Genomic DNA, 17,264 nt, shown 5'->3' with positions numbered 1-17,264 from the left:
GTCAAACCTCGGTTCCTAAACCTCTCCGTTTTGGAACATTTCGGCTCCCAAACGCTGAAAACTTTGAAGTAAGTGTTCCGGTTTCCAAACGTTTTTGGGAAGCCGAACATCCGACGCGGCTTCCACTTGAGTGCAGGAAGCTCCTGCAGCCAGTCAGAAGCTGCGCCTCGGTTGTCGAACATTTTGGAAGCCAAACGGGTTTTTGGAACGGATTCCGTTCGACAACCGAGGTTTGACCGCATTCCTGTTTTATTCTCATAACCAGCAGCAGAGCTTCATGCTCCGCCACCGGGTGCGGAGAGCAGGCACGCTGCCCCCAGTGATGTGGCGCGCGTTCTGGGGGTGGGGCACGCCATGCGCAATGACATGACACGCATTTTGGGGATGGGGGGACGCTGTGCGCAGTGACGGGGTGCACTTTTGGGGGGCGGGCGTTTTGGGGGCGGGGCGGGCAGTGGCGATGGCACCCCTGGGATCGTGTCATTCGGGGCACACCACCCCCACCGCCCCTGTCTTCCTACGCCCCTGCTCATAACAGCCCTCTCAGTAGTCCAGGCAGTGTTAGCGACCGACTCCAAGAATTGCTCGGTAAAGCTCTCTTTTCCTACCTAGAAGGTACACAGGAAGCTGCCTTATGCCAAGTCAGGACCATGGTTCCATCTAGCTCAGTATTGTACACACTGACCGGCAGCAGCTCTCCAGGGTTTCAAGCAGGGAGCCTTTCACCAGCTGTTCCTAGAGATGCTATTGGGGGTTGAAACTGGGACTTTCTGCATGCAATGGAGATGCTCTAACCATTTTGCTGCGGCCTGCCCTCTCAGCATAGCGGCAGCCTTTAGCAGGGTAATGTAAGACAGCTGCCGCAGAGGCGACACGTCATTAAAGCCTCCCAGAAGGCCCTTAAAGTGATTTTTCAGATCAGCTGTGAAAATGTCCCGAAGCCTCAGTTCAAAGCCATGGATGCTTAGGGTGGCTTTTCAGTCTCTCCATTCATTTCTTTGTAAAACCAGCAGTACTAAATGCATGCCGATGCAAGCGGGAAAGAAAGCTGGGGATACAATCAACGTACGGAGGAGGGTCGATACTACATTTCCTGCTTTTCTGTAACCCAGGAGTTGGGTAGCGAGTCCAAATGGTTGCGTCCCCAAAGGCTGAGGCTCAAGAGATGGGACCTGATTGTGACAGATTACTCCAAGCTTGTTTTCTCTTGCTCTGGAGGGTAGGACTCGAACCAACGGTTTCAAGTTACAAGAAAGGAGATTCCGACTAAACATCAGGAATAACTTGCTTACCGGTACATTAAGAGCCATTTGACAGTGGAGCATTCTCTCTCAGGAGGTTGTGTACTCTCCTTCCTTGGAGGTTTCTAAGCAGAGGTTGGGTGGCCACCTGTCATGGATGCTTTAGCTGAGATTCCTGCATTGCAGGGGGTTGGAGTAGATGACTCTTGGGGTCCCTTCCAAATTTCCAATTCTGTGATTCTATGTCACAGGAATGCCAGCTTTTGGGGGGGGGGGGAATCTCCTGCCTGGGTATGCTTTCCAAAACAATACTTCTTCCTGCAGTGCCTAGTTAAACTACAGCAGGCACGTCCAACTCCCAGGAGACTGGGATCTACTCCCAGTATAAAAAACCTCCCCCCATTGTCATTGGAGGGAGGAGGAGCGTGCGTGGGGTGGGGGATTGCCCAGAGTTGTTGAGCCCAGAGTTGTTGCACTTTTTGGGGGGTAGGATTGCCCAGAGTTCTTCAACTTTTATTTGTTAACTTTTGGTAAACTTTATTTAATCCCACAATCGATAAGGGTCCTGTGATCTACCAGGACCAGCCAGGGATCTACCAGCCAGAGATCTACTGGTAGATCACGATCTATTGGTTGGACATGCCTGAACTACAGCAGTCCCTCCCTCAGGACAGGAAGCAGTGATGACCACCAACTTGGATGGCTGTATAAGAGGATTACATAAATCAACAAGAAGGCTATTAATTTCTACTACTGGCCATGATTGCTTTGTTCAGCCTCCATGGTCAGACATAGTCATGTTTGTGGACACCATTGCTGGAAACCTCAGGAGGGGAAGCTCTGGTCCTGCTTGCAGGCTTCTCAGGGGCAACTGGTTGGCCAATGTGAAAAAATTATTTATTGAATCTATATACCACCCTAAACCCGGAGGTCTCAGGACGGTTCACAGAAAACAGGATCCTAGACTAGATCCAGTAGGGAAGTTTTTGATGTTTGAAAGTTTATTGCTGATTATTATTATTATTATTATTATTATTATTATTACCTTATGTCATTAATACTAAGAACTTCCTGACAGCAAGAGCTGTTCGGCAGTGGAATTTGCTACCAAGGAGTGTAGTGGAGTCTCCTTCTTTGGAGGTCTTTAAGCAGAAGCTTGACAGCCATATGTCAAGAATGCTTTGATGGTGTTTCCTGCTTGGCAGGGGGTTGGACTGGCTGGCCCTTGTGGTCTCTTCCAACTCTATGATTCTATGATTCTAGTATGTGAACCAGGATGCACCTTTGAAATGGGCACATCTCCAAATTTTGCAATGTGGGTCTCCAGCCAAATGCATGTATACCAAGGTAATGCGTGCGCGAGGATGTGTAGATGAGTTATAACAACATAGAGAGATGCATTGTATTTGGTGAAATTAGTTTGTGCAAATGTTGTACAGAACTAGTCCAAATTGCAGAGGGGGGGGAGGAGAAAATTGCACTATCATAAAGCCTTTTTAAACTAACGAATAAATAAAAAACTGATGTGGAAATGTGGAAATGAGGAGAGATGAACTTAACACTGGAAAAATTAGAAACTGAGACAAACTGAAACTGACAGACTTACCGGTCAGTCGCTCCCTGGCACTGCCGTTTCCAGCAATCCCATGAAGGTGGGGGCCTAGAGATCATTGCCAGGGGCCACCCCCAGAACCTACTTCCCTTGCCTGCATTTGGAGCTATGGAGTGTTAGAATATAGAGAATTGTAGAAAGAGGGCACCTGAGCATGCACAAAAGTCATTTTCTTCACTGCAGAGTGGAAACAAAAGGCAGCAAGATGCATGCTGGGATCAAAAGGGAAAAGGCCTTCAGAGGAGAGGGAGCGGTTGTAAGGTGGGCCTGAGCGAAGGAAATGCTTGTGCTTAGAAGAGGAAACAAGAACCACCCATGATCCTTGCCAAATATCCTTTGCGTTGACCCCAAACAAACTACATCCCGTCTGCTAGCATGCTCTCCTCCATATCAAAAGGAAAGGCTTCTGGACTTCACATAGCAATTTGCAGCCATACCCCAAAATCTCATTGAGCTAATTGAGCCTTAGTTCTGAGTAGACATGCCTAGGTAAAGGGACCCCTGACCATTAGGTCCAGTTGCGACCAACTCTGGCGTTGCGGCGCTCATCTCACGTTATTGGCAGAGGGAGCCAGCGTAGAGCTTCAAGGTCATGTGGCCAGTGTGACAAAGCCGCTTCTGGCGAACCAGAACAGCACACAGAAACACCGTTTACCTTCCCGCTTGGAGCGGTACCTATTTATCTACTTGCACTTTGACGTGCTTTCAAACTGCTAGGTTGGCGGGAGCTGGGTCTGAGCAATGGGAGCTCACCCCATCGTGGGGATTCGAACTGCCGACCTTCTGATCGGCAAGCCCTAGGCTCTGTGGTTTAACCCACAGCGCCACCCACGTCCCTTGCCTAGGATAGAGCTATTTCACGCTCTGCATGTGCTCAGAGGCACCATCCTTTCCCCAACATTCTGCTCTTTTGACTTCAGCTGAATAAGGGTGGAATTATTCAGCGGGAAAGAAACACACTCAGCACATGCTTATTCACAACCTCCTGGCCCTGGAGGATAATGCAGCCCCCACCCCCACTGCAAATCCTGGCTCCAGTTAAGCTCTGTTTGAACCCTTCTCATCTTAGCTGACTGTGTTCCTTGGAGTTTCCCGTTTGGAGATAAACTGGCGGGCACACGCCCCTCTTTAATCACTGTACTTCCTTTTGCATATCTTCTATTTATGTTAGAACCTTTTTTGACCACTTTTCTGGGCAAGGCTTGGCGGCATCTGCATCTCATTCTGTGCAAGGTTATCGGCTACCCATGACAAATCATGTCCGTCCGTCCCCCGGCTCCTCTGCCAAGCGCCACTCCAGCTCAGCCTTGCTTTTGCAACTGTCTCTGTTTGCGCCCTGGGCAAGCGGATGGAGACCAGGGGAGGTCTCCCAGTCCACGAGCTGCCGAGCTGCCTCTATGTTCCTCCTCCAAAAATATAGGCGCAGGATGGATCTTTCCTCCGAGACCTTCACACAGCTCAGGGAGCAGGGCTGACCTGAGACATTTTGGCACCTGGCACGAACCGCAAAACTGCACCCCTCACTTCCCCACCAGGGAAGAAGGGGTGAGTGAAGATCTACATCAGTAACTAGCGGGGAATAAAAATCTACATCAGGATTTGCTACCACCTGAGGCAGTTGCCTCACCTTGTCTCATGGGTGGGCCGGCCGTGTTAGGGAAGAACCTGGGGATGTTGGCACCCCCGGCAGTTCTGCAGCTTGCCTCTATTTGAGGTAGTTTGGGCTGGGAGGCAGTGTTTGGTCCGGTGAGCTGCGTGGCAGAGCGGGATTCGAACCCTGGTTTCTCGGTTCATAGTCCAACACTCTAGCAGCCACTACACCACAAGCCACTCTAGTCCTGGAGTTCTTGCCTGGTTGGAGAGGTGCAATGTGGTTTGTCTGCGCGGAAACCCCTGACCTTTGCAGGGCTAGGATGCCGTCTTCTGCACAGCAGCAAAACAGTCGCATCCATTGCCCTGCCCAGTTTTGAATCTGGCTCCGCCCACCCATGGCATGTGCCCACTCCACCCCTGAAGGTTTTCTGCGATGGGCCAACGAAGGTTCCCTGCCCTTGCTTTGCAAAGGATCATCGGGTCGGAATGCGTCTCCTGGGCTTCTCCTGCAGGTCCTGTAACAACAGGAATCCTGCCTCAAAGAGCTTAGTAATCTTCTTGAAAAAGAAGCAAGGAAAGGGCAAGGGAGAAGCCTGCCCCAGCCCTCCCTCCCCACTGATGGCTCATGGCGATGGGAAAGAACCTAATTACTGCAATATCTTGGACACGGCTGAACTGGGAATAAGCATAATTGAATCCGCTGGAGCTTACTTCTGTGTAAACATTGGGTCCAGGCCATCAGTCTGCCTCAGGGAGCAAGTCCGTCTAAGCCAAGCCAACTTCAATCTCTCCAAACAGCTTTTAAAGCATGTAAGGATGAGCTCTGTCGGGGCAATGGTCCGTCCAGTCCAGCGTCCTGTTCTCACAGTGGCCACCTAGATCACAGAATCATAGAATGGCAGAGGTGGAAGGGACCCCAGGGGTCATCTAGTCCAACCCCTGCAATGCAGGAGTCTCAACTAAAGCATCCAGGACAGATGGCCATCCAACCTCTGCTTAGAAACCTCCAAGGAAGGAGAATCCACCACCTCCCGAGGGAGACCGTTCCACTGTCAAACAGATGGCTATGGGGAACCTGAGGGCATCTGAACTCTTCTCTTCTGCGGCTTCCAGAAGTTGGTCTTCAGAAGCCTCTGACCATCAGAGCAAAGCCACCCTGGCTAGTAGCCATCAAGAGTCTCCTCCTCCTCCATTAAGGTAAAGGTAAAGGGACCCCTGACCATTAGGTCCAGTCATGACCGACTCTGGGGTTGTGCGCTCATCTCGCATTATTGGCCGAGGGAGCCGGCGTACAGCTTCCAGGTCATGTGGCCAGCACGACAAAGCCGCTTCTGGTGAACCAGAGCAGCAGTTTACCTTCCCACTGTAGTGGTCCCTATTTATCTAATTGCACTTTGACATGCTTTCGAACTGCTAGGTTGGCAGGAGCTGGGACCGAGCAACGGGAGCTCACCTCGTCGCAGGGATTCGAACCGCCGACCTTCTGATCAGCAAGCCCTAGGCTCTGTGGTTTAACCCACAGCGCCACCTGCGTCCCCATTATATTCATCTTTTAGAGCCGTCCACGTTGGTGACCTCCTGCAAGGGGCAAATATGGAGGGCTCCCCCATCACAGGTCCTTATCCTATTGCCTTTACCTGAACCATTCTGCATACACTGAACTTTCAAACACTGGCAGCACAGGAAAGACAAAATCTAAAAAGTATATTCTAGCAAAGAGTCAAACAGCAACGAACCAGCCAGGAACCACCGGCTTCATTCATTCACCGGCACCATGATTTGACCATAATGACAGCTTGCCCTTCAACATGATTCAGGGGCAAGTGGAAGGATTCAAACCTAGGACAGAGTCTAAGAGACTGAAGCTGGATGAAGTTCTGCCCATTAATGACTCCCGTTAAAGAGCCCCCCCCCGGGGAAATGCACATTTATGTACTAGACAATAAACACATCACATATTGTGTGGATCTCCCATAAGCAACATGGATTCAGGTGGATCAGTGACACAGTAGAAAGCAGGGGTGGCAAATCTGTACTGCCGTCCCCTCAAGATGTTGCTGGGACTGGCTGTTGGTTCTGATGGGAGATGAAATCCAACAACATCTGGGGGGACTCACATCCTTTGCATGCTTCTGAATACCATTTGCTGGAAACCGCAGGAAGGGAGACTAGAGTAACGATGCCATTGGGCATCCCATGAATATCTGGTTAGCCTCTGTGAGAACAGGGAGCTGGACTGAACAGGCTGCTGGCCTGATCCAGCAGGACTATTCTTATGCTCTTATGCACATGAAGGCCTCCAGTGAGTAACAGAATTCCTAACATAATACCTTAAAGAGTGTTCCTTCAATTCTAGATTCAGTTAGGTAGCCGTGTTGGCCTGACGCGGTCGAAATAATAAAAGTAATGCAGTGGTACCTCGGTTTGATCTTCTTGCAGTCCATGGGACTCTCATGGTCTGTATAGTTAAAGCTATGGTTTTCCCAGTAGTGATGTATGGAAGTGAGAACTGGACTATAAAGAAGGCTGATCGCCGAAGAATTGATGCTTATGAATTATGGTGCTGGAGGAGACTTGAGAGAGTCCCATGGACTGCAAGAAGATCAAACCTATCCATTCTGAAGGAAATCAGCCCTGAGTGCTCGCTAGAAGGACAGATCCTGAAGCTGAGGCTCCAATACTTTGGCCACCTCATGAGAAGAGAAGACTCCCTGGAAAAGACCCTGATGTTGGGGAAGATTGAGGGCACAAGGAGAAGGGGACAACAGAGGACGAGATGGTTGGACAGTGTTCTTGAAGCTACCGACATGAGTTTGACCAAACTGCGGGAGGCAGTGCAAGACAGGAGTGCCTGGCGTGCTCTGGTCCATGGGGTCACGAAGAGTCGGACACGACTAAACGACTAAACAACAACAACACCTCGGTTTAAGAACAGCCCTGTTTACGAACTATTCGGTTTATGAACTCCGCAAAACCAGAAGTAGTGTTCCAGTTAGCGAACTTTACCTCGGTCTATGGTCTCATCTTGCTTTTTTGGCTGAGGGAGCCGGCGTACAGCTTCCAGGTCATGTGGCCAGCATGACTGAAATGTACTCGGAGTCGAGAGTGAATTTCATGCTCTTTATTCAGCTCATATTCATCAAGGAGAAGAAGAGAAGACGAATGGCTCTTTTCCCAAAACCATCTGCTTATATACATTATTTACACAATGGGCCTTGCGTGATTGGCTACTTCAGGGCTACACCTGTGGGCCAATTATATTGTGGATTGACTTCTGCCTGCAGCCTGATTGGCTGCTCCTACAGGCCAATCAGGTAGCAGATTCACTTCTGCCAGCCGCCTGATTGGCTGCTCCAGCAGGCCAATCAGGTTGCGGATTCACTTCCACCTGGAGTTGGATTGGGTAGCTCCCGCTGATTCTGAATCCTATTGTTCTAGGATTCAGCTCAGTACATAACACCCCTCCCCTCTAAGTTCCAGTCCTGCCCGGGAAGTTGCATTCGTAGTCCCCAAGGTCTGCTGGCCGCCTCCGTGTGCGTTGTGGCCTGGGGTGTTCCTTGGTCAGGGGTTCTGGTTCTGGCTCGTGTTCCGAGGCTGCTGGCTGTGCCGGGGCTGTCTGGTCTGGCGCCACTGAACCACTAGGTTGTGGCTCTGGTTCCGGTGTCCTTCCAGCCTCGGGGCGCCCCTCTGTGCCTACTGCTTCTGCTTCCCCTGTCCACCCCTCTCGCTCTACAGGCCTCACTGCCCTGCTGTCCCCTTGGGACCCCTCTGTCCCGCTCTCCTCCCGGGTTCCTCCTGGGAATCGTCGCCGTAGCTGGTCGCAGTGGCGGCGCCAACATTGCCCCCCTTCCGTTAGTACCTCGTACGACACGGGACCGGTCACCTTGGTGACTGTGGCGGGTACCCATGCTGGGCCTGCCCCAAAATTCTTTGCGTACACTGCGTCCTGGGCCACAAATGTCCGGGGGTTCCTGCCTTTCCCCACCACTACCTCATCCTGAGCTCTGTCGGGGTGAAGTCGGTCCAGTCTAGTTGCAAGGCGCCGGCCCATTAGTAGTTCAGCTGGGCTCCGGCCCGTCGTTGTGCTTGGGGTGCTGTGCTGTGCTAGAAGAAATGCGGCAAGGCGGTATTCCCAGTCCCCTTGTGTCATGCGGCGGAGGCTGTCCTTGGTGGTCCGCACCATGCGCTCCGCTTGGCCATTGGTGGCAGGGTGGAATGGTGCTGAGCGGATGTGGCGGATGGCGTTCTGCGCTGTGAAGGTCTGGAACTCCTCTGACGTGAATGCGGTTCCATTGTCCGAGACGAGGGTGTCAGGGAGCCCGTGGGTTGCAAAAAGCTTACGTAGTACCCGGATGGCTGCCGCCGTAGAAGTGGACGGTACCAGTGCGACCTCCAGCCATTTGGTGTAGGAATCCACCACTATGAAGAATGTTTTTCCCTGGAAGGGGCCAGCGAAGTCCACGTGCAAGCGTGACCATGGATGTCGGGCGGACTCCCAGGGCTGGACTGGGGCCCTTGGGGGATCCGGGCGGGATTCTTGGCAGGTCTGGCAGTGTTGGACCCAGGCCTCTATCTCTCTGTCAATCCCCGGCCACCACACATAACTCCTGGCAAGGGCCTTCATCCTCACTACCCCTGGGTGTGTCTCGTGTAGGGCTGTGAGGACCCTTTTGCGGAGGGGCTGGGGAACAACAACCCTGCTTCCCCATAACAGGCACCCCTTGTGGGCCGACAGTTCATGTTTGCGGTTTGTGTAGCCAGCGAATTCTGGCCCGGGGCTGCTGCTGGGCCATCCTCGCCACACCCAGTCTAGGACCCGGGAGATGACCCTATCTTTTGTGGAATGGTGCGCAACTTCTTGTGCCTGAATGGGTCGGTCGGGAAGCAGCTCCAGGGTCATAACCTCTTGCGCAGGCGCTGGGTCGGGTCCTGTTTCTGGTAGTGGTAGCCTGCTGAGGGCGTCTGCGTGGCCCATCGCCTTCCCAGGGCGGTGGATTAGTGCATACTGGTAGCCGGCAAGGAAAATTGACCACCTGAGGACACGTGGAGACAACACTTGGGGGGTCTGCTTCTCGGGGGCAAACAGGCCAAGCAACGGCTTGTGGTCAGTCACTATGGTAAAGGGCCGCCCGTACAAGAAATCATGGAATTTTTTTACGCCCTTCACGATTGCCAGACCCTCCTTGTCAATCTGTGAGTAGTTTCGTTCGGCTGCAGCAAGCGTCTGGGAGAAGTATGCCACCGGCACCTCTCTTCCATCCGGGAGTTGGTGTCCCAGGACAGCGCCGATGCCATAGGGAGAGGCGTCGCATGCCAGCACCACTGGCAGCCTCTCGTCGAAGTGTGCCAAGACCGAGTTCGAGACGAGCAAGTCCTTGACTGCCTGGAATGCGGCCCTTTGTCGCTGGCCCCACACCCAAGGGGCCCTTTTATCTAGGAGTCTGTGTAGGGGCTCCGCTACCGCTGCCTTATGGGGAAGGAAGGCATGGTAAAAGTTCAATAGTCCCAAGAATGACTGAAGTTCGGGCTTGCTCTTGGGCGCTGGGGCCTCACAAATGGCCCGTACCTTGTCACCGGTTGGATGGACCCCTTCTGCGTCCACCTTAAATCCCAGAAAGTCCACCTGCGGCACTCCCAGTAAACACTTTTCCCGCTTCACCTTGAGGCCCGCCGTCTGGAAACGGTGCAGGACGGAGCGGAGGCGGTCCTCAAATTCCTCTGGTGTGGGCCCGGCGATCAGTACATCATCGAAGAAGGGGGTGACGCCAGGAATCCCTTTAAGGAGAGAGTCCATTAGATTCTGGAATATGCCTGGTGCCACGCTAACGCCAAATTGCAGCCGCTTTACTCTGAATGCCCCTCTGTGCGTCACAATCGTCTGAGCCTCTGCTGTGGCTTCGTCCACAGGCAACTGTTGATACGCTTGGGCCAAGTCCAGTTTGCCAAAGATTTTTGACCCAGCCAGGGTGGCGAGGACATGGCTGACCACTGGCACTGGGTATGCATGGGCCGTGAGAGCCTTGTTTATGGTGCATTTGTAGTCTGCACAGATGCGGACCGAACCGTTAGGCTTGACGGGTGTGACAATTGGAGTTTCCCAGGGGGCGTTGGGCACCGGCTCCAGCACTCCTTGCTCCACGAGCCGGTCCAATTCCTCGTCTATGCGGGGTTTCAGGGCGAACGGGACCCGGCGGGCCTTGTGCCTGATGGGTCGTACAGCGGGGTCTAGCTGTAGGGCAATGGGGGGTCCTGTATATCGTCCCAATGCCCCATCGAAAACCCCTGGAAACTCTTTGCATATGGCGTCCACGTCCACTTGTAAGCTAGTGCGGTTCACCCCGGTAACGGCTAGCCCCAGAGGTCCAAACCATGCCAGTCCCAGTAAGCTAACGTAGGGGCCCTTAACTACCAGCAAGTCCAATTGTTGCTTTCGCCCTCGATATTGCACCCTGAAGGTCCCCACCCCCATTGTAGGGACCTTACGTTTCTGGAAGTCCCGGAGGGTGAATGGGGCCGGCCTTAGTTTGGGACCCCCATTAGGGCACAGTTCCCTTAATGTTCGGGCCGAGATTATGGATAGAGTTGAACCCGTGTCCAGCTCCATGCGGCATGGGGCTCCCTCTATCTGTACCTCTATATAAATTTTCTCTGTGCTGGGATGGGGTAACTGGAATACCTGGTAGTCCGTGATCTCCGTCGAGTTGCCTTGGTGCATGGTGCCGTGTGACCTGGGGCTCCTGGGTCGGTCATCTGATGCTTGTCGACGGGTGAGTCGAGCCCGACACACCCGGGCGATGTGTCCCAATTTTCGGCACTGCCTGCACTCTGCGTTGCGGAATCGACAGGTCCTCCTCTCGTGGTTCTCCCCGCAGCTTGCACAGTTCCCTCCTTCTCGTCGAGGCTGCTGTGGTGTGTGTGCTGCTTGAGTGCGCCGCTGTACTCGGTGTACTTCCTCCCTGTCAGATTCGGATTCGTCGGTGAGGTCTTCGTGGTAGACCCTCGGTTGGGATGGCGGGGCCGGTCGTGCCTCTTGCGTTGACCTCTCGGCGGCTTCGGTTGCCAGGGCTTCCTCCAGAGCAATCTGGAACGTGAGGTCTTTTTTTGCGTAGAGGCGTCGTTGCAACATCTCGTCCCTCAGGCCACCGACGAGGCGGTCACGAAGCATGTTCTCCAACTCTGAGAAGTTGCATAGCCGGGCGGCTTGGCGGAGGGAGGTCACAAACCCAGTTATGGTTTCCCCCGGGGCTTGCCGCTTTGCGTAGAAGGCATTTCGGCAAGCTACCACCGAGGGCTGTGGTGAGAAGTGCTCCTTCAGCCGTTCCATTATTGTTTTGTAAGAGACGGTAGCGACATCTCTAGGTGCAAGGAGAGCCCGGGCGATTTCAAACGTCTCCTCTCCACAGACGCTGAAGAATGTCGCCCTCTTCATGGCATCGTTGGTGACTTCTTTCGCTTGCAGGAGGAAGTTGAAACGGGCGGCGTACCCTTCCCAGTCTCCTGATGCTGGTTTGAATGGCGAGAAGCTGCTGTCGGTTGCCATTCTGGGTTCCTTGGGTCCTGGAGCTGAAGCCTGGATGCACGGTGCGATGCAGCGGTGCAGCAGGTGGCGGTGCTGCGGTGCAGTGCGTGGTGGCGGTCAGCTCAGCAGGATCCCACCTTCGTCGCCAGTGAAATGTACTCGGAGTCGAGAGTGAATTTCATGCTCTTTATTCAGCTCATATTCATCAAGGAGAAGAAGAGAAGACGAATGGCTCTTTTCCCAAAACCATCTGCTTATATACATTATTTACACAATGGGCCTTGCGTGATTGGCTACTTCAGGGCTACACCTGTGGGCCAATTATATTGTGGATTGACTTCTGCCTGCAGCCTGATTGGCTGCTCCTACAGGCCAATCAGGTAGCAGATTCACTTCTGCCAGCCGCCTGATTGGCTGCTCCAGCAGGCCAATCAGGTTGCGGATTCACTTCCACCTGGAGTTGGATTGGGTAGCTCCCGCTGATTCTGAATCCTATTGTTCTAGGATTCAGCTCAGTACATAACAATGACTAAGCCGCTTCTGGTGAACCAGAGCAGCGCACGAAAACGCCATTTACCTTCCTTCCCACTGGGTGGAAGCACTTTGATGTGTTTTCGAACTGCTAGGTGGGTAGGAGCTGGGACTGAGCAATGGGAGTTCACCCTGTCATGGGGATTTTAACCGCCGACCTTCTGATCGACAAGCCCTAGGCTCTGTGGTTTAACCCACAGTGCCACCCATGTCCTTTCATGTCCTCTTAGGTGATTGTATAAATATACCGGTACCCTCCACTCTCAGTCTATCCAGCTCTGTGCCCCAAACAATAGTTTGCTCTTAGGGAGACCAGATGCGAAAGAGGACAGCATTCCTGCATCTTTAATAGTGGCATACCTGCTGAGTTTCCCTCTTAAAGTAGCAGGAGCCTCATCCTCTTTTGAATCTCAGCCTTTATCCTTCACCCACCTTGCTATATATGCTTCAATACATCCAGTTACCTCTGCCCCTTCCCATTGCTTTCGCCCTCCTCTTAAATGCCTGCAACACAGGGTCGCATTCCATGAACTGGGTGAGGTGGAGCTTGGACAACAAAGGCCACATTTGTGGGTCTTTAAGGTGCCACAAGACTCTTCGTTGGTTTTGCTGCAACGGACTAAGTAGATGTCTACTGCTCTGGAAAATTACCCTTCCTTGAAACTGATAGGAATGTAGAATAATGGCCTTCTACATTGGTCCATCTAAGCCACACTGATAGGAAGAAGCTCACCAGGATTTCAAACAGGGAGACTTTCCTAGACCTCCCTGAAGATGGCGGGAGTTGAGCCTGGGGCTTTCTGCATGTTAGGCAGATGCTCTAACCACTGAGCTAAGGTCCTTTCACCAAAGACTAGGAACACGAGAAGTTGCCTTATACTGTCGGACCACTGGCCCATCTAACTCAGTATTGTGTACACTGACTGGCAGCAGCTGTCCAGGGTTTCAGACAGGAGACAGCCCCAATGTCCACACACACACACACACACACACACACACACACACAAGCATCTGATATTTGGGCAGACTTCAGACTTGTCAGAGCTACTTTGGCTCCTCTCACTAGTAGGAATGGAAGAGAAATCTGATTTACTTCATGTCAAAAGGTAGAGGTACCTAACCCACGCTTTCCAAGACAAAACCCAACCATCCTTCAGAATTCACACTTCTCTGAACTTTGCAGTGCAGTCCTGCCAGCCAATAAATGTGTACAGAAATGCACGTGCTGGGGTAAAGCGTGCATAAAACTGCATAGAACTGTGAAAATAACATACCAAAATGTAGCATGTTTGGGGAAAATTGGTTGCACAGACATTCTGCTTAAAATGGTATATTACTAGGAGAAATGAGGCTGAATTTTCTGAGGACCTCCTATAAAAATATTAATAGCAGCAAGCTGAGGTGGAAATATGGAGAACTGAACTTCTAATTGGAAAAATACAAAATTATGGAAATTAAATGGACAGATTCACACACACCCCACTCACTTGAACCCCAAGATTCAGCCTTTGCCCTCCGGGTGCACTCCACCCAGCACATGCTTTGGACTGTAGTGCTTTTGGACTACAACTCCCATCACTGGCTGGGACTGATGGGAGTTGTAGTCCAAAACATCTGGAGGACACCAGGTGGGCGAAGGCTGCCCAAGATCTATCCAGAAAAGTCAGGTGTAAAGGACATAGTGTGAAAGAACAGGGTGCCTCTGAGCACATGGTTAACCTGGGAATTAATGTTCAGTGCCGGAACTGAACTGAGCGCACACAAAAGTCCACTTTGGGTTACCATTCTTCTCCATTTCATCACCCCAACAAAGGCAAGAAAATTGCCTTTCTTGTTGCTGCCATTGTTGAACAGCCCCCAAAGAGAGAACTGAAACAGAACAACAACTGAAACAGAAGCCACAAACAGACAACGTATATAAATATGGTCTGAAAGGAAATTTCAGTCTTTAGAATTCCTTTAGCCAGGCTCCTGTAGATATCAGCAGAGGTGAAGTTGTTCAAACGAAGTGTCACCTGTTTCTCCCACGAAGAGTTTCGGGCTTGTTCAGTAAATTCTCTCTCAAGTTTTTGATATGTTTATACACATTCACTGGTGGTATAAACCAAGGTGTCAGTTTTGGACTGAAATAATGATTTTAATTTAAGCTGACGGATCATTTTATACACATCAATGCGAGTATTCATAGCCGAATATTTTTGAGTGGGAGCAAAATTTAAGCCTAAATTAAGCACTCTCAACTCTCAATTTTATATAGGAAGCACCACACGACCTTTAAGGTTGCGTATAGGGGAACATAGATCACGTATCCGCAATAAAGTAATGGAAGCTCCTCTCACATCACACTTCCATTCAAATGAAACACAGTGATTCTGATTTAATGTTTTTTGGAAATTTGGCAGTACACACCAAGGAAATACCATAAACAGGATGTTCAAAAAGTATTAAGACAACTAGAAACTAAATTGATTTTTATGTTCAAGACACTACAACTATGGGGATTAAATTCGGATCTTGACCTTTTAGTATTCATTTAAATTGATACATCAGAATTACAGAAATAATATAGGTACAGGAAGTATTATCAGTACCCACTTCCTACTTGTTCCTCCTTAATTATAATCACCTGTGAACCTATCCCTTGTGTAATGGTGTTTAAAAATATGTTCCAAACACATTAACTTTGCTTAGTCAATAAATGCTTAAGCCAAGAAAGCACTTAGCATATGAAGTGTAAGTACTGATTCTTGTATCTATTTACTTAGAAATTATATATTGGATATTTAAATGTTAATCAGAGTTTGGTTTATGTCACCAGTTGAATGTATGTAAACATACCAAAACTTTGAGGAAGAAGTCAACCCTACTTGCCAATGTACTGCAAAATCCACACAGAGACCTACAGGCTACCCCAGTAGGTTTTGAATTCCACATGGCTCTCTCTTAGCTGAAAGAGCTGTCCTTCGACAGTTTTCTGAAAACGTTCTCATAAGCCGCTTGACTATACCGGGGAAATTATAGCTTTAGAGATAAGACAGATTTCTGGAAACGTTCTCATAAGCCGTCCGGTGACACCAGAGGAATTATAGCTTCATAGATAAGATGCAACCATTCATTATCCTTTCGTCCCTCTAGAGCTTCATTCCGTTCATTGACACTTTGCGATACTCCTTCGATGGCTTTTTATTTTCGTCAGTGAATTCACATTTTCTTCACAATGCCACCATGACTTTAATAAGCACAATACTTATTTAAGAAGCCACCTGTCTGTGCTCTATAGATTGCCACTAGATCTTGAGGGATTGAAACTCGTGCATTAAACTCATCCCTGTGTCAAACAGCACTGCCTTCTGTTGCCTGTTCTAACACTGCTTCATCTCTCCCTGCCTTCATCCACCCTTAATCTCTCTTTCGTTCCATCCATCGATCCATCTCTCCCTCTCTCTCTCTCTCTGCCATCTCACTCCCATTCATCTGCACCAAATTACTGTTTGTACACATTTATGTAGGATAGCGAACATCTGCCCATCAGCATCAAGCCTTATCATACTTTCTTACCTGCTCATCAAGCCTTATCATACTTTCTTACCTGCTCCCTTTATCTCCCCAGCCTGTCAGTTTTCATGACATGTTCTTAAAAACTCAACTTTCCCATCGACAAAACAATGCTTTTCTGCTACACAACACTTTCCTTTATCACTGTAGCTGCTCGGGGATCCTTTCTGGAAAGCCCAAATATTTTTTCAAAACTCAGATGTTCTGCAGGGCATCTTTAGCACACACCACCACTTCCCCCAGGACTTTCCCTGCTTCAGCTGCCCCACAGGGAATCCCCTCCTTACTTGCAAAAAGTTTGATGCTCAGGCTGCAAAGGGGGAAAGAGCTTCACTCGTCCGCTGCCTCTCTCTGCTTCGCTCCCTCTCTCTGCGACTCTTTCTCCTGCCCTGGAGAGAGAGAGAGGAGCCGAATGTGTTGGCCTTTTGGATTTCCTGGCTCAGTACAGCACTGGGGTGTGAGCGAGCATATGTGCATCACTCTCTCTCTCTCTCTCACTCTCTCTCACACACACACACACAGAGAGAGAGAGAGAGAGACTCATTCACTCCTTTGCTTCTGCTTGGTTTGGAATCGGAGGCAGTCAGACAGAAAACGCCATGAGATCATAATGGGAATCTCTGATAACCATCTTGGCGCAGAGATTCAGATCACTCCAAAGTCCTCCTGTTCCAACACACTTGTTCATATCTATGTTAAACTTTCTCCCTCCCGCACACACATCTCTTTTCACTTTGCTGCCCTCTTTCTCTCTGTGATATGTGGCCTCCATCCATTGATCCTTTCCCCTGGAACCATCTCTGTCTGTCCGTCCGTCCGTCCGTCCGTCTGTCTGTCTGTCCGTCTGTCTGTCTGTCTGTCTGTCTGTCTGTCTGTCTGTCTGTCTGTCTGTCTGTCTCCTTGTTGTGGCTCCACACACCATAAACTAAAAGCTGCTTCACACGCAAGCACTCTCTCCTACAGAGCTGTTGCTTCCACGTAAGAGGAGATCCCCTGTGCAGGCTGTCACGCAACTGGCGTGATCTATGAATGTATGGACCAGGCCAGTGACTCACCTAGTCAGGCAACCTGTTCTCACAGTGGCCAAGTGGATGCTTCGATGGGAAACCCTGAAAGTTGGACTTGTGCTGCTCTTCCAACTTGTGACCCCCCCCCCAGCAGCGACTGGTATCCAGCAGTGGAGACAGGGCATAGCCATCTTGGCTAGAAGCCA

General features: G+C 50.7%; 2 protein-coding genes across 11 annotated transcripts in view; both read right to left on the bottom strand.

Annotated features, from left to right (window-relative positions):
* TNXB (tenascin XB) overlaps positions 1-16,554 on the bottom strand; it is a 123,639-nt gene extending 107,085 nt beyond the window's left edge. For 6 of the 10 annotated variants that reach the window (XM_035107281.2, XM_035107290.2, XM_060269919.1 and 3 more), the window contains exon 1: positions 16,339-16,554. The gene's annotated coding sequence lies outside the window, so the exon portion shown is untranslated. The other 4 variants (XM_035107294.2, XM_035107289.2, XM_035107292.2 and 1 more) reach the window with 2 other exon arrangements.
* LOC132591395 (uncharacterized protein K02A2.6-like) lies at positions 7,545-12,483 on the bottom strand. Its single transcript, XM_060269966.1, has one exon. It carries the CDS (start codon positions 11,984-11,986, stop codon positions 7,916-7,918), a length of 4,071 nt encoding a protein of 1,356 aa, XP_060125949.1. The 5' UTR covers positions 11,987-12,483; the 3' UTR covers positions 7,545-7,915.
* Positions 16,555-17,264: the final 710 nt, after the last annotated feature.

Source organism: Zootoca vivipara, chromosome 2 (genome assembly GCF_963506605.1).
Source record: "Zootoca vivipara chromosome 2, rZooViv1.1, whole genome shotgun sequence".
NCBI classification, from domain to species: Eukaryota; Metazoa; Chordata; class Lepidosauria; order Squamata; family Lacertidae; genus Zootoca; species Zootoca vivipara.
This window is presented reverse-complemented; position numbering and strand designations above follow the sequence as displayed.